The sequence below is a fragment of the Lontra canadensis genome, unplaced genomic scaffold, assembly GCF_010015895.1.
Source record: "Lontra canadensis isolate GAN:19392208 unplaced genomic scaffold, GSC_riverotter_1.0 scaffold5, whole genome shotgun sequence".
Classification (NCBI taxonomy): Eukaryota; Metazoa; Chordata; class Mammalia; order Carnivora; family Mustelidae; genus Lontra; species Lontra canadensis.
The window spans coordinates 3537301-3562848 of record NW_022630999.1 but is presented as its reverse complement, the minus strand read 5'-3'; the positions used below and the strand labels follow the sequence as shown (position 1 = coordinate 3562848).

At 32.6% G+C, this 25548-nt stretch overlaps 1 protein-coding gene and 1 pseudogene across 6 annotated transcripts in view; one reads left to right on the top strand and one right to left on the bottom strand.

Moving 5' to 3' along the window:
* Nucleotides 1-25548, bottom strand: part of NIPBL (NIPBL cohesin loading factor) — a 198427-nt gene that overhangs the window by 81825 nt on the left and 91054 nt on the right. For 4 of the 6 annotated variants that reach the window (XM_032851342.1, XM_032851344.1, XM_032851343.1 and 1 more), the window contains exons 5-10: nucleotides 21472-21571; nucleotides 20773-20924; nucleotides 17424-17584; nucleotides 15985-16081; nucleotides 11580-12206; nucleotides 3937-5559 (exon numbers count right to left, since the gene is read on the bottom strand). In XM_032851342.1, coding sequence (XP_032707233.1) covers nucleotides 3937-5559; nucleotides 11580-12206; nucleotides 15985-16081; nucleotides 17424-17584; nucleotides 20773-20924; nucleotides 21472-21571 — 2760 coding nt within the window. Of the gene's footprint in view, nucleotides 1-3936; nucleotides 5560-11579; nucleotides 12207-15984; nucleotides 16082-16172; nucleotides 16285-17423; nucleotides 17585-20772; nucleotides 20925-21471; nucleotides 21572-25548 lie in introns of those variants that run through there. The other 2 variants (XM_032851347.1, XM_032851346.1) reach the window with 2 other exon arrangements.
* LOC116864106 lies at nucleotides 22793-23980 on the top strand (annotated as a pseudogene).

The window sequence follows — 25548 nt, the reverse complement described above, 5'->3', positions numbered from 1 at the left end:
CAGCACTATTTAAAACTCTGAATATTACAATCATATCCACTTTACTAAAAATTCCTCAACTTAAATATCATCAACTATGCCAAAAATTCACTCTCAGAGACAGTAGTTTCTCTCAAACTTACAGAAGCCTGGAATCCTAAACACAATCAGTGCCACATAAAAGGCAACTAGTTAATACTTCTGTGATCAACACTGAGTAGTATAACTGGTACAGTAATAACTGAGGGGGAATAACTGGCCCAAATGTGACTGCAACTATTACCTAATCCTAAGCAAATGAACACTACAGTTTTAAACACTATTGACTACTTGAGCTGCTACATTAGTACACATACCCAGCGAAAACCATTTTCAGTAACTGTTTAACTGTTTAAAAGGCCATGATCTCAAATATGGGTGCTATGGGATATTTCCTAAAAGTACTGAGTGCAAGTGATGTAAAACAATAAACTAGTTGGAAGGAAGTAGGTGGAGGAAAAACAAAAATTATTTCCTTGGATAGAAAGGTAAAATACTGTGAGACACCCTGGAACAGTAAATAACCCAAATCAGATTGCTAATGTTTATAATTACTAAGCTGTTACCAACACATAACATGCCTGTCTTAAAGATGTAATTTTATATTTTTTTAAATTGGAGACATACTGTACATTAGGGGATATCAGGATAATATTCTGAATAAAAATATTTCAATAAAGATAATATTCCTGGCATTTAAAATACTGACAAAAATATATTGTAATAGAAGAAATTTTAAAAATTTAAAAGGTTTTACAAAGATTATGTTGGTTCTCCATAACCATCCCCTGATTGAAAAGGAAAAAACAAGGATGGTAGGAAGAAAGAAGATGATAGAAGCAGAGTGAGAACAGAAGTGATACTGAGCCAATCTGTAACAGCAAAATAAAGGGAAAGGGTAACTAAACAAACATAAGAAAGAGTAAATCTCCTTGGAACCTTAACAAAAAGTACGTAGTTGACAGTTATTACAAAGTTTAGTGAACAGAAAGTTGAAAATTGTGTAGCTCTTATACTAGGGTCTATTGGTGGAAGCATAAAAGATGAATACACAATTTTAATCTGCATACAAAGCCTCTTCTGAAACATAGTGTCAATACAGTCATTCAACAGCTATTTAATGTGCTCTACTTATGTACTAGGTATTATGCTAGGTACATACACATGTCCCCATAGAAATCAAATAAAATGTGACTATGTGACTTTTACATTTAAAATGTTCACACAAATGACAAAAATAAGAAATATATATTAAGAGTCATAAATCTATATCCCTACCATTCTAAATTAGCTTAAGGCATACTCAAGGAATTTTAAACAATCCTAAAGAATGAGTATTTTAAATATGGACATCAGGTAAAATATTTAAAAAGATGGAATTTCATGGCTCTTCCAAGAAAGGAAAACCTACCAAGAATTTTGGCTTGAGAAATCAACCACAAAAGTATCTCAATAATATTAAATTTAATTCCTTTACTCAGAAAACACCACCAGCATGTCAGAATATGTGATTCTGTGACTCTCTCAAAAAGAAAATCCCAAGTAATGTGTATTTTACAAAGGGCCAATAATCTACAACTGTGCTTCCCACGCTTGTAATTTAAAAAACTCACTATTATGTAACTCTGCTATTGCTAACTTAGTAGCAGAGACCTAAAACAAAACCAAAAATTAGTACATTAAAAAATAACCGATAGGAATTCTAAGGTATAAATAAAGCCAAATGATTATCTACATGGAGTCTTGAAGTAAATCTAAGCACTAAAGTAATATTTTTGATGAAAATGTCCACTTAATTGTAATTGCAGATCTAGTAATAATACGTGTATATATACGTACCTGCACATGTACGCACCCACACACACACTACACACACTCTACTCTCACAGAGAGACACACCCAGATAGCCTACTTACTAACATGAACATATCAAGTATATACATTTGTGTTAAAAGTACATTTAGGAGAAACATGGATTAGTATTAAAAAGTTTACATTCACAGGCAATCAGAAAAACATGGGAAAGAGTATAGCAATTACTATTAGGAGTACTATATTAGGAGCTATATTCATTTCTTGATGTTCAGTTGTAAAGATTGTTAGGACAGAGCTTAGAAAGCAAGGCTAGTGTAAGCTGACAGAGCGAAGAGGAGAAAAAGATTGTCCAGATCAAGGGACAAGAGGGTACCACTTTCCATCTTTCCATCTGACTCTTCTAAAATTGTACACCTATACTCTCTAGTTTATACTGTATATAAGCCACTCCCAAAGTTTCAGTGAAAGTTTTAAAAACAATATCTAAAAGAAAACAATTCTAGCACTGGCCACTACATTCTAATAACTCCTTTTATGTACACAAGTAATTCCAAAGAGATGCATTCAAGTTAAATAGTAAAGACTATTAGTTAAAGCTGAAGTCTTAATTTTTTGTTAAGTCTGACTGCTACAATTTAAAATCTGAAAGCTTCACTAAAGAAGTACGAGTATTAGTGATAAAGACAATTTTATTAAAAAAAAAAAAAACCAAAAAAGTAAAAAAGCAAACATTTGATAAAGACCAAGTAATAATAAAAAAGATTATGAATACAGTTCTTCATAGTGACTATGAAGTCACTATGAAAACATAGTGACTATGTTTTCATTGACCTTTTTTGGTAGATAAGACATAACATTTTACAAAAATAATAATAACCATTATACCTTCTGGATTTCCTAATACACTACAGATACTATGCAATACAACTTTTTGTGATGATGCAAATGTTCTGTTTTAATAAGGAAGCCACTTGCCACATGTGGCTATTGAGGACATGAATTCTTAATTTTATTTAAATTAATTTCCATTTAAATAGCTAAAGAGGCTAGGGACTATCCTATGGACCAGCACAATTCAAGAGTTTCATATATTTAGTAAGTAAACATAAACCTAAGTTCTTAATGAATCTCTCACAGAATGAGAACTTAAAAATCAAACTTTCACCTCTATTGCCTTGAAATCAGTATCTTCATGTATTTATACTGCATGGACTAGGTAGGTCTTGCCACATACCATCATCAAATTATGTATGTCTTAGATATTTTAAAAGTAGTTTATAAAGGAACACAAAACTGTATTTTGTGCACAGACTGCCACTGTATTTAACACTTAAGACTTTTTCCTGGAAATACTACTACTCAAGTAGCCACAGAATTTAACTCAGCAACTATACAATAAACAAAACAAAACAAAAATCACCCTCAAACCCCACTAATTAATGACAACCTGATTTAAGAGGTGAATACTATTCCTTAAGACCAAAAGGGCAAAGCTTTGTATTTTTTAAATAAAATATCTATAACTGACCACCTATCCCACAAGAAGGGAAATAACCTTTCTATAACTTTCTAAATTATATAAATTTAAACTATGTATCAATAATTAACTCAGAGATAGGTATGTAAGAAAATAAATGTAAGACACAATAGTCTTAAGAGCTTATAACACTGATTTTTGTACACCATTTAGCTTTACTGAGATGTTAGAAATTAAAATTCAATTTACTACCTCCTTGTAGACTGGAACACCTCTTTAACTTTTAACAAAGTTGTTATATATATTCATTCTAACCACTCATTTGATTAATAAACAACTTTCAACAATACCTGAAATAACCAACCAAAGAACTTATCTCTGTGTACCAAAGTAAAAATCATGACTACAGTGAGTTGTTTAAGTAGGGGTGGAAGACAAAGAATTTTCAGCAACAACTTTTTATCTATATTACTGAAAACAATTCTTTATTGTTTTATATAAATTTTATGTTTTCCTATAGCAGTGTTTCAATCTTTGTAAATTTCCATTTTTTAAATCCTTAGTAACCCTATAACTTAAACAAAAACTCATTAGAATAAAAATGACTTCAGTGTAAGTATTCTTACCTTTGTTTGACTTTGATGGTTTATTCTTGATAGGTTTAAGGGAACTTCGTGATTTATCTTCTCTATCTTTAATAAGTTTCTGAACATCATCCAAAGACAGTTTTTGCAGGACAACTACAGGCTTAGCTCCTTTATTCAGATCTTCAACTAGTCCCATTTTTTCAACTTTGTCTTTCTGTTCTCCTTTCATTTCCATTTTCTTTGTCTCCTGAGTAATATTACCATCTTTATCCCTCTTGATTTTTGGAATGACAAAATTTTTCAATGCACCAGACCTGCCCCCCAACAAATAACTTGGAAATTCTGCCTTATTGTCAGGGTGCGCTTTATTACTGTCTACTTTAGTCTTATTACCCTCTGTCCTTTTGTCATCTTTACTATTTGGTGATTTAAAACCAGGTTTATCAGGTCTTGATTTATTAGAATCACCTTGTTTAACACGAGGACTGTCAGGCCTTGATTTTTGCTCCCCAGAAGATGGTCTTTCCCTTGAGTCCCCTGATTCATGTCTGTGTTTTCTTTCTAGTTTATCAGGTTTTGAACCATCAGATTTAACACCATGTTCATTTCTATTAGAGGATCTCAATGTTTCTGGCCTTCGAACTCTCGACTGATCCCCCCGATGTCGCTCTGATTCATTCCGGTCATCTGATTTTTGTTTACTATCATGGTCACGTCTTAATGACTCAGAAATAGATCGCCCATCAGGTCTCTGCTTTAAGGCTTCAGCTCGTTCTGATTTTAACCGAGGTGAATCAGATTTAATATCCTGTTTATGTTTAGACACTTCAGGTTTTTTCTCTGTTGATGGCTTTCCAGAATCCCTCCTATTTTCATGCCTATGTTTTGGTGTTTCAGGCCGACCTTCATTTTTTTGCTTTGGAGTTTCAGGTCGGCTCTCACCTTTCTGCTTTGGAGTTTCAGGTCGTCCATCACCCTTCTGTTTTGGGGTTTCAGGGCGCCCATCACTCTTTTGTTTTGGAGTTTCAGGTCGACTTTCACCCTTCTGCTTTGGGGTTTCAGGTCTTGACTTTGTTGTTTCTGATCTGCCATTATTTTGTTTGTTGTCATTTGGTTTTATGTCAGACAGTCTATTTTCATTCTGTTTAGGTTCGGCTGTGGTGCTCTCATTTTGTTTGGATTCAGTTGTTCTGCTCTCATTCTGTTTAGGCTCTTCTGTTTGAGTCTCAATTTTAGTTTCTAACTTACTTTCACTTGATTTTGTCTCCACCAATCTGTTTTCATTTGGTTTAGATTCTGCCAATCTTTCATTTTGCTTCATATCACTCTTTGAAAGCTCAGAATCAGACTTTTTTTTAGGAGTTTCAGGATGGTTTTCCGGTGTAGCTTTAAGATTTCCAATAATATCTTCCTGAAGAACAGAAATAGGTGCATCATTACACTGTTTGATTTCTTCAGGCTTTTTTATGGAGTCTGAATCCTGAGTTATAGAAGCCTGAGAGTCCACTCTTCCTGCCTGATGAAGATCAATGCTAACCATTAATGCTGGCCTTGACCCATTTCCCGTAGAACCCGTCTCCTGAGAAGCTGGTCTATTACCTCCTGTAGCACCCCCAGCCTCCTGTGGGTAAGAATCTTGTTTTCTTTTTTTCAAAGGCTTATCTGAAATTTAAAGATAAATATTCAATATCAGTAATAGACATATATTCTTATCTTACTAAAAGCCATATGGATTTTGATATTTCTTTAAATCACAATGTTTTTTGAAATGTGGTGAATTCAAATGTCAATATGCATGTATAAAATAGCAGGCATGAATCACAGAATACTTTTAAACCAAGGTTTAAGGAAATACTCATGCTTGCTGTACCTCAATAAATATTAGCAACTATAGTAACAAGAATTTAACAGCATATCTCTTGATTATATAAATATAAGCCCAAATAGAAAATAAATAGAACTTATAATACATTAAATACAAACATATATTTATGTTTGTATATGTAAAGGATAAACCAGATTCTTTACATAAGAATAAGGCAACCAGTTACAAATTACATGCTCTCATTTAAGATCATTTAACCATTAACCAAAAACTACTAAGTGCCCCATAACTGCTACCATACTAAACAGGAAACATAAACTTTTACAACATGTAAGACAAGTATGAAAAGGAATAAAACCCAAAAGAAAGCAGAAATGATGCCACTGAAAAAAGGTGAATAAGGAGAACAAGGGGAAAAAAAAAGATAGTTTAATAGTTTGTAATTAACCTTTGATCCAGGATTCAAATCCTTCAAGGTGTCAACAGCACAAATGGAATTTAAAAGCTAACACATATTAGAAGTATATTTAAAATAAGGGAACATTAACATAAGTATAAAAATGAGACGCATATAAGGACTTTTTAGATAAATCCTGTCTTAAAAGCAACCTCCACTTAAGAAAATGCTTTGGTTCTTCAAAGTAAAGTTCTAGGGATCTATAAATTGGTCTCAGTAAGAAATAATTTATAGTATTCTAAAATGTAAAGACAAAAATACACAGAAACACAAACCTAACACCACAATAAAATGTCAAGGTATTTTTAAGTTATGTATTTCTGTGCATGATTCCACTCAACTCAAGAGGCTGCTAGGTCATTTTCTACAAACCGTATCTCTAGTTAGTTCTTGGGAATAGTTACATTATAGCACCTTAAGGTTTTGTCTGCTTTAATACTTCTGAATTGCCTGGCTTTGTTTTAAAGGTCATTTTATATCATTTTTATAGTGAATCTCTAGATTCCCTTATGACAGTCATTAACGTGATAGAATATCATTTAAGGAAAAGAAGGTTAAAAGTCAAAATGACCACTAAAAAATAACCTCTTATTGTTGAAAACCAAGTTAGGAATTAAACAAACAAACAAACAAACAAAAAATGTTGCTTTTATACACCAAAGTTCCGTCATTTTCTTTTCAGAGTGAGAAGCAGCAGTCCATTCCAGCTTAAAATCTAGTAAAATATTTTACTAAAATTTAACTCAAATATTTGCTAGTAATTTTTTGTAGAAGTCATTCTGCTTCTTAGTTTTTCAGAAGTCTACTGTCATATATGTTCCATTTGTAAAATAACTACATGATAATAAAGCATCTTATCATCTAACCATTTTTGCTAGTTAAAACTACCCTGCCAAGAACTTACATGAAACTTTCTGCCTCAATACTTAAGAAAGCACTCAGAATATTAAATTTTTCTCAGTTTTATTTTGTAATGTTCTGCCACATAAAATAATCTTTACATCTTGTCATATGGCACACCAAATAATTATTACCTCATAAATGGGAGGTTTTATCACCTTATATCTTTAAACCTTTAGGACAAGAATCTAGAAATCGAAAGAGTATAATCTAGTTGAAGATTTTTGTATTTTTCAATGAAACATGCTTGTGAAAGTCATTAAATTGGTAATCTAAGTGTACTTAAGAACCATAATGACATCACAAATCTCAGGCATCTCGAAGATTTCTCTTAAGAAATCTGTGGCTCATCCTTTTATTAATATGAGCAATCAGTCTTTCTTCTGAACAGTAACATCAAAATATCTTGAAGGCTAAATTTAAAGGATTACAAAATACTTAGGAATTTACAGATAATTAACCTCATTTCAAATTATCGTTTATCATTAAAATGGAAATTTAACATAGTTTAATTTCAAAGGAAATGTTATATTTGATTTAGTTTATCTTCAACTATGATGCAATGATTATTTGTAATAAAAATGTATGAAAGCATTTGTACATGAGTAATATATTAAAATTAGGAAAGATCTTGTAATTTTTTTCTGTTATGCACAATATATTGCTAAATACAAAGTTTTAATTTTTCAACTATTGAAAAGTACGTCACCTCTTCTGTAAAACCGGGAAAAATTCCATTATTGCTGCAAGGATTCTTGAATATGTTAAGAGCACGCAGGTCTGATTCACTTGATCTGATTCAGTTCCACCATGAACTTATTCCTGTAAAGTGGCTCTGAATCTGCACGTCACTTTTGTCTATCCACTTTTATCAGTCTTCATTACATCATAACCTTCACCTAATGATGGAAAGCCATCTCTATAAAGAATAATTTCAATATTTGGGACACTGATTATCTTTAAGCCCTTTTCAGCACCGGGTGCCATAAGTTTAGCTATCAGAATGCATATAGTTCTGAAGAAAATGCATACAAAAAGATCCACAGTTTCAAAACCAACAATACTTGTCATCTAGATGCTGATATGAAAATAAGATCCAGCTGTTAAAGAAATTCTGAACTTCATTATTCTGGTAAGAAAAAAACTATATCACTTGCTGAAATTTACCAGTGATAACTGAAAACACTTAAAACACACAATTATACACATAGTAGCCAATTATGAAAAATGAAAACATCCCACCCCTAAACTGCAGTATAAACTAAGTGGTTAACTGTCCTATTTCCAACTAGTCTCTTATTTCAAATGACAGTAGGTAATTTACTTTTTATAAGGGTTATAGTGTAAGAATATCCTAACATTATAAAAGACAGGAGCTAGTCTAGGCCATTCCTCATACTTACTAACATGGAAAGTGGACCTTAAGAAAAGATGAAATAGGCAAAGATGAACAAAGAAACCCCCTCTTTGACAAAAGAAAGCAGGAATTTTCAGCACATGGAGAAGATATTAATGTCTATGATAGGTCAACCCAGAAGCAAAAATGAACAGCCTTTAAAAATTACGTAATTAGACACTGAAAATATGAGCAAAGGTTGAGCAAAAAAGTCCTTTAAGAATATTATAAAATATCAGGTTACAGAGATTTAAATAGTGTACATGAAGCTACCCAAAGAAGGGAGAACAGGCCAAGGGACATAAATACCTAGCTGCCCCAAAAGTGTCTTCTATGTGTGGAACAGAGGTATGTTACGTTCTGCCATAACCTAAGTAAAATACTTCTTAAGAGTATTCTATCCCTTTTCTTAAGCTGCATAATGATTAAACAACCATGTTTGTTAAACTTTCTAATTTTATTTATAAGGCATAGTTTTTTCATTTCTGGTCTATTGAAAGGAAGCCTCTCTCAAAACGAATATAATATGAAACAAGCTCAGACCCTATAAAAGAGCTCTTAGTAAAACAAGTAGTCTTTTTTTGTTCCTTACCACCACCAACAGTTGCCAATAATTATAAAAAAGTTCTCAGGGCCATACCTTAGAATGCAGTAAATGTCAATTTCATAATTTAGTCCTAAAATGCAGTGGTAACTAGTAATAAATTCATTTCAAGGAAATATTTCAATTTGCAAGGTCTGACTATAAAACGACCACTTCAGAAAATGTTGCTTTTATTTATGACCTCACCTAGGGTCTTAGAGCAACATACCAGACCTTTAATCTTTCCAAAATCTCAATATAACTGCGTATAATATAAAACACTATCCCATCACATGGTGCAGAAACTGAATACAAAATGAGAAGGTTCCAATCACAAGTGTTAAGTGGCACCTAAATTCCAAAGGTATTCAAATAAAGCCACAAAATAATGGGAGCATAGCTTTCAGCAAACAAGTTAGAAATGAGCACTAATATGAGGTCTGCAAAATCAGCATTAAGAATTTGGGAAAATACACATACTAAATCATCTAAATCAAACTAAAAATCAGGTAGTTCCAATGAACATTTATTCCTTTAATCCTTATAGCACCAGATACCTCTGTAAGTCAACTTAGAGAATTCAAAATTTTAAGTCAATTCTGCTCTCAACTTTTCAATTAACCATTGTAGAGCCACACTATCATACATTACAGAGAAAACTGAAGAGATAGTAAAAAGTAAAATATATACTACAAATTTCTGAAAGAACAGTATGCTGTTTGCTAAATTTGTTTTATTTTCCCTAAAAAAGTAGCCTAAAATAAGTTTGCTATTATGCAATTAACTTCATTTACTACCTTTATTTTCTTTCAACTTTTAAAAGTAAAAATTCGGCTTCAACAAATATGATACAATAAATCTTCAGGAAAGTAAAAAGAAAAGAAAAGTTCACCATATCCTGTTTTTGTTCCTACCACCTATTAAAAAATCATTTAAAAAATTAAGTCCCTTTTTGAGAACAAAATTTCCAAAACACAGATTAAAATGTCATGCAAAAATTCAGTTCTCAAGGCAACTAGTATTTCTCAGTCAAGAAATTACAATTTTATGTTTCTTGCAAAACTGTCATAGGATTCAGGAATTTGGGATTAATATCATCAAGAGAAGTTAAATAATACGGCTCTCTTCATTTGACATGCATATACTTCTATAAGAGGTTAGAGAAGGAGATACATTTTGGAACCCATATAGTTATTATTTCCTGAACCCCACATTACTAAACCAAATAAGAACACTGTGTATCATTCTTTTTTTTTTTTTGAAGCCTTACTGTGTATCATTCTTAACATCAATAGTTTTGTAGTTAAAAAAAAATTCCAGTTCCCTAGCTAATAAAATAAAGACTTTATTTGCACCAACCTATGATCTAAGCACTTAGCAAACATCATCATATAACAATTACTAAATAATGTCTGTTTTTTCAGTAATGTTAAAAAGATCTATCATGACAGGAAACATAATACAAATCTTCAACATGCTTCTTAGCCTAGAAACACAATTAATCTAGAAATGATCCTGTCACATAATGAACAAGATCATATATAGAGAGTTCTATGCAACTTTACAAAGTTTTGTTTTATAATTACCAAAAAGAAAGTATCAGAACTATGTATCAATCTCGAATATTTAAGTATAAAATTAAAGCATAAAGTATGCTTTGGTTTGGGTAGTCAAATGTGTATATAAATCTGTAAAGACATCAAATCCATAAATTACGTTACTAATTTCAATCACTGATTCGTCAGGCTGTCAAGATTTTCAAGAGTTTTGTACATAATATTCACCAAATAATCAATAATTTTAGGGAGTTACTTTTATCTGATTATAATTTTTTATAGAGCATGAAAGAAGCCCATGAATTCATAGAAGGTGTGACACTCCATCCTAACATACTACTCAAACAAAAAAGGGACACTTAACTCTAATCACCAAAAAAAAAGATCCTTGATCTTTAAGGACTGCTATTTAATATTAATTTAAAATTCTTTCCACAAATTTTTTACTAAAACAAACCAAAACAAAACAAAAAACCAAACCCAAACTATATTATTAGGAGATGGCGGGACTGGGAACAAAGTGAAAAATCTAACTGAATAAACTTTTCTTAAATGTACTATTCAAAATAATTCTGTATCAGTTACCCTTATTTTGACAGGAAAAAAAAGTGAAGATGCAAAACTGTACTAACATAACTTATGGAAAATACATGTTATAGAAACACTAACGTTCATTTTAGTGACAAGCACAGATAATATCATTTGATACATAATAGGCGATAGACCTGTGATACAGAATTATCAAATCTCAGATAATTGTTTCAAATAAAAAATGAAAGCAAGATTTTAACTTCTGAGCTATAAGCATTAGTAATAAAAATACACCTGAAAGACATAATGCATTATAAAATATAATGGAAAAATAATGGGAAAAAGAGAGTAACTAAAAAAAAACCTTTTCACATTATTATTACATATTTGCCCAGAGTAAATATGTGGAAGTGGTAGTAATGAGGTTAGTTTACCTTTGTCTTGAACTTCTTTTGAAAAGCGCTCCCTTTCAATAGCTGATTCTCTCTCTATTCGTTCAATTTCAGCTAATGCATCCAATTCCACTTCATCATATATAGGTCCCTGTTGTGATACCTGTTGCTGATTCTGTACCACAGAAGTCTGGGGCTGTTTCGTAGCAATTGAAGTGTTCTGTTGTAAAACAGGCACTTGATTTGCTGGAAGGAATGCTGTTTGTTCTTGCTGCGACAAACACTGAGCAGCATTTAGTGGGCGGTTTACATCCTGTGGAGTAATGGGTGTTTTTGAAGTCTGTCCTGGGTACTGCACATTAAAAGGAATATCATTTTCTGAAACATTGCTATTTTCCATACCAGAAAGCATATCCTCTTGCTGGTCCATGTCTGAAGACCTTACACGAGAAAGTCTTAATGTAAGTTTAGTAGAGTCCTTGGATGGAGAACTAATGATATCATACATTGCAGCTTTCTCACTCTGGTCTTTTTCATCCTTGCCTAATTTCATTTTCTTTTGCTTCTTTTGTTTTCTTTCTGGAGAATCTAGCAGGATGTCTGGTGGAACATCTCGAGGTGATGAACAAGGTAGAGGCTGAGACTGAAGGATTAAAGATGGTCTTGATCCTAGAAAAGCAATTCAACAGGAATGAACAACTGTACTAGTTTTACATTTTCTTACACTGTGATAGAAATATTAAACAAGTGACAACATCGTAATGCAAGAAAAAAAATTGGGAAATTATCTAATCTCAGCCCCTTATTTACAAAATACAAAAAGAAAGTCTAAAGACTTGTCCCCCATAATCTTTTAGTTTGCTCACTGAGAATCCAGGTTTAAATTTAAGTATGAATATTCCATCTTCCAAATCAGTATTATGTTATTTCTATTTCTGTCCCTATAAAATATATTTAGCTTGAAAACAGCAAAGGAGTTCATTGTTTCTAAAGATGATACAACACAAATATTTTGAGCAAATACTCTCTATTTTTTCACTTATTATCTAGGAAAACTGACAAGACCAAAGTAAGAATAAGTCTGTCAACTTATAAAATAATAAATTAATGCCAGAAACTACACTCAAATGAATATTTACTGGTATAAGAAAAAGAAAGTGGGAACAGTTAAAATTTTTAGAATCTTCACTTACTTTACAAAGTGGTGGTTAAATACTGATTTATACCTTTATGTGGTGTTCTCTTTCTCCCTCCACTTAACATCATTCACATACTCTCTTCAGCTTGCTAATCCTCCTTTTATTAGAAAAATATGCAAGTCCAGCAAATATCAAGGCTCAATAAAATATCTTCAGCCCAGATCCCATTAATTTAAAAAATGTTATATGATACAAGGAAGTGGTAAAAATAAGCTAATCAAATGGGAAAATTCTCTTAGATAACAAGCTGTTAAATGAGGAAAAATGCATTGCTATGCTTCAGAAATATAACTGTTACATTTCTTATTGTTAGACTATAAAATGTTTGAAAACCCATAGGATATTACAAAAATCAGTCAGGATGAAAGTGCTTTATAGAAAGAACTTAAACCTAGACTTAAATTAAGGTCATATATGTGTGTGTGTGTGTATGTATATGTATTATGTATATGTATCATGTATTTCCACGATATGTAAATCTGCCCTTTCAATCAGCAATGTTAATATATTTAAAGTGTGATACAGAAAAATAACTTTTTTAGAGAACATATTAGCTAAAACATGCAAAAGAAGCAACTGGCGTAATTTTTTTTTTTTAAGATTTGATTTATTTGTCAGAGAGAGAGAGAGAGCGAGAGCACAAGCAGGGGAGCAGCAGGCAGAGGGAGAAGCAGATTCCCCACTGAACAAGGACCCTGGTATCATGATCTGAGCTGAAAGCAGATGCTTAACCGACTAAGCCACCCAGACTTAGCTGAAGCAATTTACTAGAAATGTTAGTTTTAAGTTATGTCAACAGATAGTGTTTTTAGACAGCTTATATGGGAAGTTAAAAAGAAATGAAACTAACATTTTTGGATGATCTATTTTGTCAGAGCTTGTGCAAGGTGCTTTGCACATCAAGTCACTTAAATAATTTACAACAACCTTGATTTGTATTATCATCACTGTTGTGCAGAAAGGAACATGAAGCTTATAGAGGTTTAGAAACCTGCACAAGGTTATATAGCTAGCAAACCTGAAAAATTTAAACCCAGATTTTTCTAACATCTAAATTACAATACACCATATTGCCTTTGTATTTAAAATTTTTGTGACAATTTATGTATTTTTAGAACAGACTTAAAATTCCAGCAGTTCACCAAAAAAATCAAATTAGAATGACAATGCATTTAACCTTCAAAACTAGTTGGAAAATAACCTCATGAACAGTAGTAGAGGTTTCTGATGAATAATGTGCTCAAGAAGTTGTTCTCAAGTTTTTTTCTTTCTATCTAAAGTTATCCAACCAACCATCCATCCGTCCATCCATCCATTCTCAAGAGTTAGAGGAAAAATAGGGTGATTATCTAGATCAACCAGCTATCCCACTGTTACTCCTCCCTGGCAGTCTGAATAATTTCTCACCCTGACAATACTTGTGAGATATGTACCTAACTTTGATGCCTACCCTAAAATAGAGTTATTCTGAAAGTCGCTCTCTCTTTTACAAGCTGAGTTATTTTTATCCCTGAAAATTCATAGAATTCTAGAATAAGAATCGCTCATAAAAGTTCAACTTTCACCCTAGGAAGAATGTGTTCCAACTCTTTGATTAGAGACAATCTGTGAAAAAAATAAAATCTTTATAATAAGAGGCACACCAGTCCATGATTTAGAAGCTATAATTAGAAATTCTCAGGAATAGAGAAAATTTATTATCAGCTATATCGCAATTAATTACAAAGCTAATTCTTTAACATGGAATATAATATTCTCTTCCAGTAACTCTGGTAATTCAAATTATCATACTTTAATTTTAATTACTTCTAAAAAAAGCCCAAACTTGGACTTAAATTCAAAATTTTATGAGTCTAGAATACACAAAAGTCCACCCAAGGTTTTTTTGAAATTTGAAGATAAAATTCATGTCCATAAGACAGCATAAGATAAGTTATTAGAAAAAATATAAACTAATGAATGGTTTAAGAAGATTATGGGAGAAGGATCCATGGAAGATCACCCATTTAGCTTAGAACTTGAAAAGATAGGATTTTTTATCTTTAGATTTTTTTCTAAATCTATCTTTAGATATTTTCTAAATCTAAGAGATTTAGAGAGGTAAAATAGAATGGGCTTGATTTTGACAAGTGGCTACATGAGAGGTGAAAGACAACTTCTTCCCCCCCCCTCCCTTTTTAAAAAAAGATTTTATTTATTTATTTGACAGAGAGAATAAGAGCAAGTATGAGGGTTAGGTAAGGACAGAGGAGAAGCAGACCCCCTGCTGAGCAGGGAGCTGGATGCGGGACTCAATCAGGGTACTCCAGGATCATGAGCTGAGCTGAAGGCAGTTGCTCAACCAACTGAGCCACCCAGACGCCCGAGATTAGTGACAACTTAACAATGGTTCAGGACTATAAAGTCATTAAACTAAATTGGAATAGCAAAAAGAACTGGGGGGACAATCTTGAAAATGAATCTGAAATACCAGCTAGACATGAGGAAACCGAACCAAAAAATTACAACTTGGGATACAGGGCTGGAGCCAAAGACATTGATCTGGCAATCCTGTTCACAAAAGTAATCAATGTTATTACCAAAACTGAGTGAAAGAGTGAAGGAGAAAAGTACAATGGGGGATTAAAAGTCCAAAAACAGAAATCTTGAGGAATGAGAGAACAGATAGAAGAGCTAATGAAAAAAAAAAAAACAAAAATGAAAAGAAGTATAAGAAAACCAGTGGACTTGATATGAAAAAAGTTTTTTCAGGAAGGTGGATGATGGGGAAAGCAGATCAATAATTTCAAATGTTTAAGAGAGGTTAAGTAGGCTGCTGTTTGAAAAGACCATTGGATTTATCAGTGACAATAATACTGTATATATATCTGAAAACACTATCAATAGTTTACAGGGATAACTACAGGTTTGTTTCTTTCCTCAATAAATGAAAAACAATAAAGAATAGTTTTCGGTATCTGCAACTAAAAAGTTTGAGTTCTTCACTCAACTTGAAATAGGAAGTGCTAGGGTGCCTGTAGGGCTTAGTTGGTTAAGTGCCCGAATTTTGATTTCAGCTCAGGTCATGATCTCAATGTTGTGAGACTGAGCCCTGGGTTGGGCTCCACACTGGGCACAGAGCCTGCTAAGATTCTCTCCCTGCCACCCCACTAAAAAAAAAAAAAAAAAAAATTATATATATATATATATATATATATATATATATATATATATATATGAAATGATGATGGAAATTTTAGTTACAATACCTTTAGGAGTTCCATCACTTCCAGCAGGGGAGCATACTGGTTGTGGAGACCTCAAGGGAAAAGATGCAGCATTCCTCATTGTTGAAGAATCTCCATCCTAAGAACAGAGTATAAAATTTATACCCCAAACGATAGGAGAGGCTTTAGAGAAATCTTAAACAGACCAATAAAAGACATAAACTACTGACAAGTAAAGTGTTGGTATTCAAAAGCATAATTCTTCTGCACTTTCCTGTTTTCTTCATGGTAAATCTTAGAAGAATTGAAACTGTATCCAAAAGAATCAACAGCCTATGCATGGCAATGAATAAGAAAACTGGTATTACTACTATGCTCCATTTTTTTTTTTTTTTTTTTTTTTTTTTACTATTTTCTACATAAGGAGCTGTGAACACCCTACCAGGCTATAAACGTCTAGAGGGTAGAGTTCACGGTCATCTTTGTTATCCTTATATACATATAACTTATCTGATAATACCACCAAACCTATAACATATAACTTATCTGATAATACCACAAAACCAATTCCAGTATATGGACTATCTTAAAACATCAAAGCAACCTTAAATTTCAGGGAATAAAGTTATGTGCAAGTTTTAGAGGTAAGAAGAACTATGAATTAATATATAAAGGTTCATTATTTAAAGGAACATTTTGTGTGAACAAGTATTTAAAAATGAAACTATATTTCATTAAGAACCAAAACGTCTACATGTCTATAGCCAAGGACTGGCAAACTTCTTCTGTAAAGGGACAGATAATAAATATTTTAGGCTTTGAGAGCCACATGTAGTTTCTGTCACATACTGTTCTTCGTTGTTTAAAAATGTAAAAGCCGTTCTTAGTTGTAGGTCAAACTACTGGCCAGTTGACCAACCTCACTAGAGACTAAGCTCTGTGAACATAGGAACCACACTGTACATTGCTAGATTCTCAGACCTGGTATCACCCTTGAAATACAGTAGATACCATTTAAACCATGGAATCAAAATAGGTTATGAAATGAGTTGGGATTGGGAGGGAGACAAAACGTAAGAGACTCTTAATCTCACAAAACAAACTGAGGGTTGCTGGTGGCAGGGTGGTTTGGAGAGGGTCGTTGCATTATGGACACTGGGGAGGGTATGTGATATGGTCAGTGCTGCGAAGTGTGTGAGCCTGATGATTCACAGACCTGTGCCCCTGGGGCAAATAGTAATACATTAATAAAAATAATTTAAAAAAATCCTGTTCTGTGAAACCCTTTGATAGATACGTTACTTGCAGTTTGAGGGATTAAGCCTCAAGGATACATTTATTAAAGACATACTAAGTGCCAAATAAAGACCAGGTAAATCCGCCCCCCCCCAAAAACAAAACACCAAAAAAACACAAAATAGGTTATGAAACAAATATTAGCACTATTTTATTACCTCAATGACAACTAATATATTACATACGTCACTACTTAGCCTGTGCACCATGTGTAGGTAGTCATCACTTGAGCCATGTCTAGGATTATCAGCATGATGATTAGCTGAATTGCCAGACAACGGGCCAGAAACTTTATTATCATGTATGTTTCTCAAACCACCTGCAACAATGGGACTTGATACTGATGCTGAAATTAATAAGAATAAAAACAAAAAGCTTTATAAAAATAAACTGTTAAAATAATGATTGTTCACAAAATAATTAAGCATACAGAAATTAAAGAAAGTAATATATTGAGCACTCACATACTCTATAATGCTTGATCAAATCTTAACACTGTAACACATCATTCCAATCCATTTTTGAAAAGAAAACATCAGATAACATTATAGATAATGTTATCTATAGATAGATAAAATCTATGGAGAGCATCATATACATATACATGCATATTCCTATCCTCTGTTCCCTTCCCCTTACTTCATAAAAAAGTAACCACCATACTGAATTCACAGTTTACTCTATGAATATCTTTATGCCTTTACTATAAATGAATATATTCCTAAATAATTCAGAGCGCTGTTTCACATATAACTTTATACAAATGGTATGCTGTATGTATGTATATATCCTTCTCTAACTTGCTTTTTATCCATTTTTACATGTAGTATTAAATTCACATATTTTAAGGAAACAGATATATTCTGCTGCATAATGTAAACAATATTCCATTATTCAATGTTTTCATTGCTTCAGTATTTCTGCTGTCATAAATAATGCATATTCTTGTACATGTATACATGTACCTGTATTGTATTCTTATACATGACTTTTTTACAAATGTGTCTAGGAGTGAAACTGCTGGATACGCCCATTTTAATTTTTTTTAGAAGATTTTATTTATTTATTTGACATAGAGAGTGAGAGAGCACAAGCACCGGGAGCAGCAGAGGGAGAAAGGGAGAAGCAGGCTCCCCACTGAGATGGGATCCTAACTTGGGGCTCAATCCCAGGACACTGAGATCATGACCCGAGCTGAAGGCAGACTCTTAACTGACTGAGCCACCCAGGTACCCCTGGATATGTCCATTTTTAAACCTTACTTAATATTAACAAATAGCTTTCCAAATTACTTATGTCCATTTGTACTCCACTGGCAGTATCAGAGATCTTACTGCTTTATATCCTTGTCAACCTGAGAATGGGAATGTGTCTGATTGTCACTTTAACTGTTACATTTCCTTGATTAATAGTGAAGCCACGCATCTTTTCATGGTCTACTAGCCACTCAGATTTCCTCCTTAACACAAATCATAAGAACACAGTCTTCTACATTTTCTTTTTAAAATTTTCAGTTTTGTTTTTTGTCACACTTAGGTCTTTAATCCATCTTATCTGTGTAGTTGAGACAGGAATTCAATTTTACTTTTTTCCATATGGATAACTAATTGTCTCAGCACATGGTAGAACTTACAGATAAAACTGGGTATGTTTTATCTTCTTCCCTTTTCTTAAGGGAGAGAGAATCTGTACTCAAGGATGCATATACATTGTGAATTATGATATTGTCAAAATGGTCTCTAAAAAGATTGTACCAATTTACATCCCTATGAAGAATGTAGGAAGTTCAAATTTCCCTGCACATTTGTTGATACTGGGTATCAACAACTAAAAAATGTTTACTCATAGAGTTAATATAAAATTTTATTTCATTTTAATTTTGATTCACATCTCTAATCAGATCATGTTTTGAAGAGAAAAAAGGGATAAGAAAGACATATGTGGGACAACTGGTGATAAATGAATATAGATTGCATATTAAATGATTCTACAGAACTGTTCTTATTTTTTTTAGAGGTGAATTATTACATTTGGTGTTTATATAACTTCCTTCTTCTTAGCAGATGTATTTAATGGCAAAGAGTTATGATGCCTGTTGATGAAGGGGTTCACTGAGCTCATCTTTCAACTTTTCTACACAGCTAAAATTTTTGTAACATTAAGTTGAAAAAAGTTTTAAATGTTACCTTCCACATACTCTAAATTTCCATACATATATTTGCCTTATTTCTGGATTCTTTTCTGTCCCATTTACCTACCCACTTGTTCCTTCCACACTATATTTTCTTACTTGTGATAACCTTAGTATCTAGGTGGGGCTAATCCCTGAGTAACATTTGTAGTTTCTCAAATATCAGAGAATGTCCAATAATTCTGTTTCATTACTGAACAGGCAAATGTTCAAACTAACATTTCTCTTTTGATTTTGTGATTTCAACTTCTGGAAAAGCTGGGTTTATCTTGTTTAAAAAACAACAATCAGAGTAAAAGTTGACGTTCTTTCCTAGACATATGAATGTGCATGTGATATTTCCTTAAGAAACAAATGTGTCCTTTTAACGTTTTTCTTTCATTACAGTTAAAATGTTCCTTACAGCTTTGTGTGCCAGAGTATACTAATATTTCACAAGTAACAAGAACATACAAAATACATACATACTCATGTTCGGCACTCAAACTAAATTCTATAATGTTGGGAGGTCAAATGTGTGACCTGCCTCCTAATTTTCCCTTAAATTAGTGTATAAAATAGTCTCAACCTCGTATTTCATTAACTAGTTTTGGGAAACCAGAAGATGGCTGTTTTGATTGAAGACTAAATTAGAAGTCTGTAAGTTAAAAAGTTTATGTAAAGGACATTTGACTCCATGCAATACAGAAAAGAATACACTCAGAAACTAGTAACTGAATGCAAATATTAAAAATTTGCTGTTAATTACGGGGGACAAAAACACACAAATTTTTATATTCCCTTTTGTACTTTTTAAAAATTTTCCAAAAAATGCATACTTTTTAAAAAATTTTAAGTATATACTTTATTTACATCACTAATAAAAAATTATTTCGAAGTCATGACATATGTCCCAAAGCAATATAACCTTAAAAAGACATTACCAACTGATTTCAACTGAGAACTAGTAATCTAATTCCATAAATTTTTGCATCTAAGATTATTTTCTCTATCAGCACTGTATTTAGTCTATAGTAAAATTTTCACACTATATATCCTCTACCAATTAAAACGTAATTCTTCTTCAGCTTTAGTGCTATGTAAGAAGAAAGCCCAATTAAGAAAAATAAGAATACTTCCTATTTTCATAACTAGGTATCTAGTTGTGTAACTGGTATCTCATAATTAGGTATCTCAGTTGTATAATAACCTAATCCAAAGAATCATAGGACAGGGATCCTTTTACCTCCCAAATGATGAATTTCAGGATAGTGTTTTAGTTTGTATTTTAAAAATTATAAAAACAAAAAATAAATTCGCTGAAATTACAGGCATTCCCTATAAACAAACCACGAATTTCTTACCTTGTTGCATCTGTGGATGTGTTGTGTAACTTGAAGGATGGGAATATGGCATGTATCCTGCAGGGCTTTGTGGGGCATATGGACTAGGCACTGGGCTATTTTGTTGTGGCATAAATCTGTTCCCAGAGCTTGTCTGTGGTGGCACAAACCGGCTAAAACCCAAAATCCAAATAAACAATATCAGGAAATGAAATAAATACGCTATTCCTTGAAATTTCACTGCCATAAAATTTTCCAAACTCTGATTTGTATAAAACAAAATATACAAACAGTAAATTTTGAAAAACAGAGAATATAAAAATTATTCTTGATTCATAATTTAAGAGTTACACCGAACAATTTGTAAAAACAGGTAATTCATTTATTTTACTTGCATAAAAGCATCCATTTGTTTAAGATAAAGTCATGCTCCCTGAATTCTACTCTATAAATTTTCTTATTATCTCAAACACATTACTTTAATACATTCTTTGTCTGTATGAATTTAAGTTACTAAGATGATAGTTCAATTAGTGTATTAGCACATTTCTGTATCTGACATTTTAAGACAAAAGCTCATGTGAATTACTACTTAAGGCAAAGCATCTTAATTTTTCAACTACATATAATTCACCATTACCTAAAGGTATGTATACAGTGTACATTCAAAAGCATATTCATCACAGAAAATAATACTTCATAAAATGATGCATATATTACCTGGAGGGGCTATGTGAGATAGTGGTTTGTTGATAATTGGAAGATGCAGGACTACTGTGCATGGAATTCTGAGAAAGTTTATACTGAGACATCATCATTCCTACATATCACATAAAAATGGAAAGCATGTTATTTTCTTTAATGGTAAAATATCTTTTAAATAATTTAAAGCAATTGCTCTATGACAAACATTCAAAAGTTCTTTCTGTTCTTTCCTTTTTTTGACCCACATGTTCATTTTGAAGAGCAAAATAGAGAAACTAAGTTTCAAGTACAACCAATTTTACCAAAACATCCTTTTACCATGTAACTAATCCAGGACCAGAGACAGAGATTTAATTAAAAAAAATTTTTTTACTTGATTACTTAATGTCCGATCATTTAGCCTTACAATTGAAAAGAACCTTTAGAAGTCACTTTATCTACCTCTAACCAAATACTACACAATTCCTCCTACAATTGGTCCTTGGGTGTTTTTTCCATTACATGGACTACTTTATTACAAACATCTCCAGTCTTTAAGGCTTTATTTCACAGAACCACTTGTTTTACTCATTTCACAGATTTCAGTTTTAAAAAAATACTAATTTATTGAGGGGCCCAAAGTTTTGAGTTGCTGCAATTTCCATCTGAATGTTTTGATGTGAAACAGAATGCTCCTATTCCCTCTTCCACAATAATTCTTTGCCACATAGTAAAGATTAAATGAATATTTGATTAAATAATAAAAATGTGAGGATAGCTTTAAGATTCTCATATTTCTTTTTAAGGTAGACACTGTTCATTTATTACACAAATGACATTTTTTTATATAGGAGATACAGAAAAATTCAGTTATTTAGACATTTTAAAATCAAATACAAAATCAGTGACCCTGAACTTTCTTATGTATAGCTTATCTTTTGGGGAGCTTCAAGCATCACATTATATTCTTAAATTCCATTTCTTGCTACTGATATGAAAAGTGCCTTTCACCAAAAACATTCAAACAGAAGTTACATGTTCATTTGTCAGTAATACTGCAGTAGGGAATCTAGTTCTGAAACAGTAGATGAATGAGATGAGGGCTCAAAATCACCTCAGAATTTATCACTAATAATGTGTTTTCTTTTACATGCAGTCGAAATTAACTTCTGAGCTTTCTCTTCCAACTCAAATTCAGTAGTAAATCATACATTCCACAGCTTAATAATTACTATAATTATTGTTTTTTTTTTTTGGAGAGGGAGGGCAATCCTCTAGAAGATGAGAGTTAAAAAATGTTTCCCCTGGGGTCCACGAGGTTCTCTGAGTTCACTCCCAAGCGCATCTGCAATTCAAAATGTCCTACCCATCCCCGAAAACTAAGCCTTCCAACCCCTGTAACCCCAGAGTCTTCTTTGACGTGGACATCGGAGGGGAGCGAGTTGGTCGAATTGTCTTAGAATTTTTTGCAGATATTGTACCCAAAACTGCAGAAAATTTTCGTGCGTTGTGTACAGGAGAAAAAGGCATTGGACCCACCACTGGGAAACCTCTCCATTTCAAAGGATGCCCTTTCCATCGAATTAAGAAATTTATGATTCAAGGTGGAGATTTCTCAAATCAAAACGGGACAGGTGGAGAAAGTATTTATGGTGAAAAATTTGAAGATGAAAATTTCTATTATAAGCATGATCAGGAAGGTTTATTGAGCATGGCAAATGCAGGCTGCAATACAAATGATTCTCAGTTCTTTATCACAACAGTCCCAACTCCTCACTTGGATGGGAAACATATGGTATTTGGTCAAGTAATTAAAGGAATGGGTGTGGCAAGGATACTGGAAAATGTAGAAGTGAAAGGTGAAAAACCTGCCAAATTGTGCGTTATTGCAGAATGCGGAGAATTGAAGGAAGGGGATGATTGGGGGATATACCCAAAAGATGGCTCTGGTGACAGTCATCCAGACTTCCCTGAGGATGCAGATATAGATTTAAAAGATGTAAATAAAATTTTACTAATAGCCGAAGATGTAAAAAAATATTGGAAATACTTTTTTCAAATCTCAGAACTGGGAAATGGCCATTAAAAAATATACAAAAGTTTTAAGGGATGTGGAAGGTTCAAAGGCTGTTATTGAGCAAGCAGATAGATTGAAGCTACAACCTATAGCTTTAAGCTGTGTACTGAATATTGGTGCTTGTAAACTGAAGATGTCAAATTGGCAGGGAGCAATCGACAGTTGTTTGGAGGCTCTTGAAACAGACCCATCCAGTACCAAAGCATTGTACCGTAGAGCTCAAGGATGGCAAGGATTAAAAGACTACGATCAAGCACTGGCTGATCTTAAGAAAGCTCAGGAGATAGCACCAGAAGATAAAGCTATCCAGGCAGAGTTGCTTAGAGTCAAACAAAAGATAAAGGCACAGAAAGATAAAGAGAAGGCAGCATATGCAAAAATGTTTGCCTAGTAAGAAATTATATTACTTAAATATGCATTGATTATTGTATAAAGGCAATAAGAAAATTTAAAGGTTTTTGTCTGTTATATATGATCTCTGATGTGTTTCCTTTGATACTTCAGTTTTCCATTGTTTACAGTTTAGGAATACTGAAAAAAGCTCACTCTTAATAAAACAGTGTTACAAAAAAAAAAAAAAAAATGTTTCCCCTGAATTAACAGTCTGGAACAAGTTGGAATTACTAGTTTGACAGCAATGGCTTTATTTAAAAAGGGGGCAAATGAAATTTCTAATAGTCCCTTCTGATTATCTCAAACTTCCAAAAAACTATGAATAAAGTGATTTGCATATTATTAAATATGCTCCATATGTGTGACTCACATTTACATTTAGCAACCAAAAATCACCTTTTCAAATTTTAAAGCCAAATATCACCAGGGAAACGCTTAGAAAAAAATCATAATATGCAATGAATCAATTCATTTTTTAATGCTAAGTTTATGTTTTCACGAAGTATGATATGGAGAAGTTAATGTTTTTGACTAAGATATAAGTGCATGTAGTATAAAATACTAAATGAGTGATTGAAAGGTAAATACTCTAAACGTTTTTTATTAGGGTGATTTACTACCCAAATTAAATATTTTAAATATTTTAAAATGTTACAAAATGTAGTATAAGTAATTTTGGAAGACTTTCTTTATTGAATTTTATTTTATTTTTTAAAAGATTTTATTTATTTGACAGAGAGAGACAGAGTGAAAGAGGGAACACAAACAAGGCTTGGGAGAGGGAGAAGCAGGCTCCCCGCCTAGCAGGGAGCCCGATGTGGAACTCAATCCTAGGACCCTGGGATCATGAGGAGCTGAAGGCAGACGCTTAACAACTGAGCCACCCAGGTGTCCCCTTTATTCAATTTTATATATACTCACATTATCTTATACTTAATGCTCCTATCCTGTAAGTTTCTCTTCCAATCAATGATCTCTCCATATTTTCTTTCATTGCAACATTCTTCCAGAGCATTTAATTCTAGATTTACTTTCACCATTCCTACCTGTCTCCTCCTACTGCAATCTAGCTTGTTGGTTCTGGTGAAGAATAAGTGTCCTGCAAACCTGCCTTCGATTTGCAGAAAGGGGGTTTGGGCAGAAGCATTTCCATAAACTCACTTTGGGGAATGAAGAAAAAACTATGCAATTGCTTTAAAAACACAACTCACACTCAAATACAAGACTAGGAAATGGAGTGGAGGGCAATATTCTTAAATATAATTCATCTGTTAACTAAGTTGGACTTGAATTGTCTAAACTATTCCCTTCTATTTCAATCTTGAGAGCCAAATAAGTATGTGGGCTTGAGAGATTCAGTACAAATGCTCATGGGTACTCCTTGACTACATAAAAATCATATCTATATTGAATATAATATTTTTATGCTTTTTATGGTATTTATTATAAATAGGTTTTTTCCTTAATAACAATAATACTTAAAACCTACTTTTCTGTTGCTAAGGCAACAGAAGTGTTATACCAATTTACTATATAACTATGAATGTAATCATCAGTACTAAAACTTGGTACAATTAGTTATACAAGTACTGCATGTTGAAAAGCTCTGCAAATATTTTTATTATATGATTAATGAAAAGACT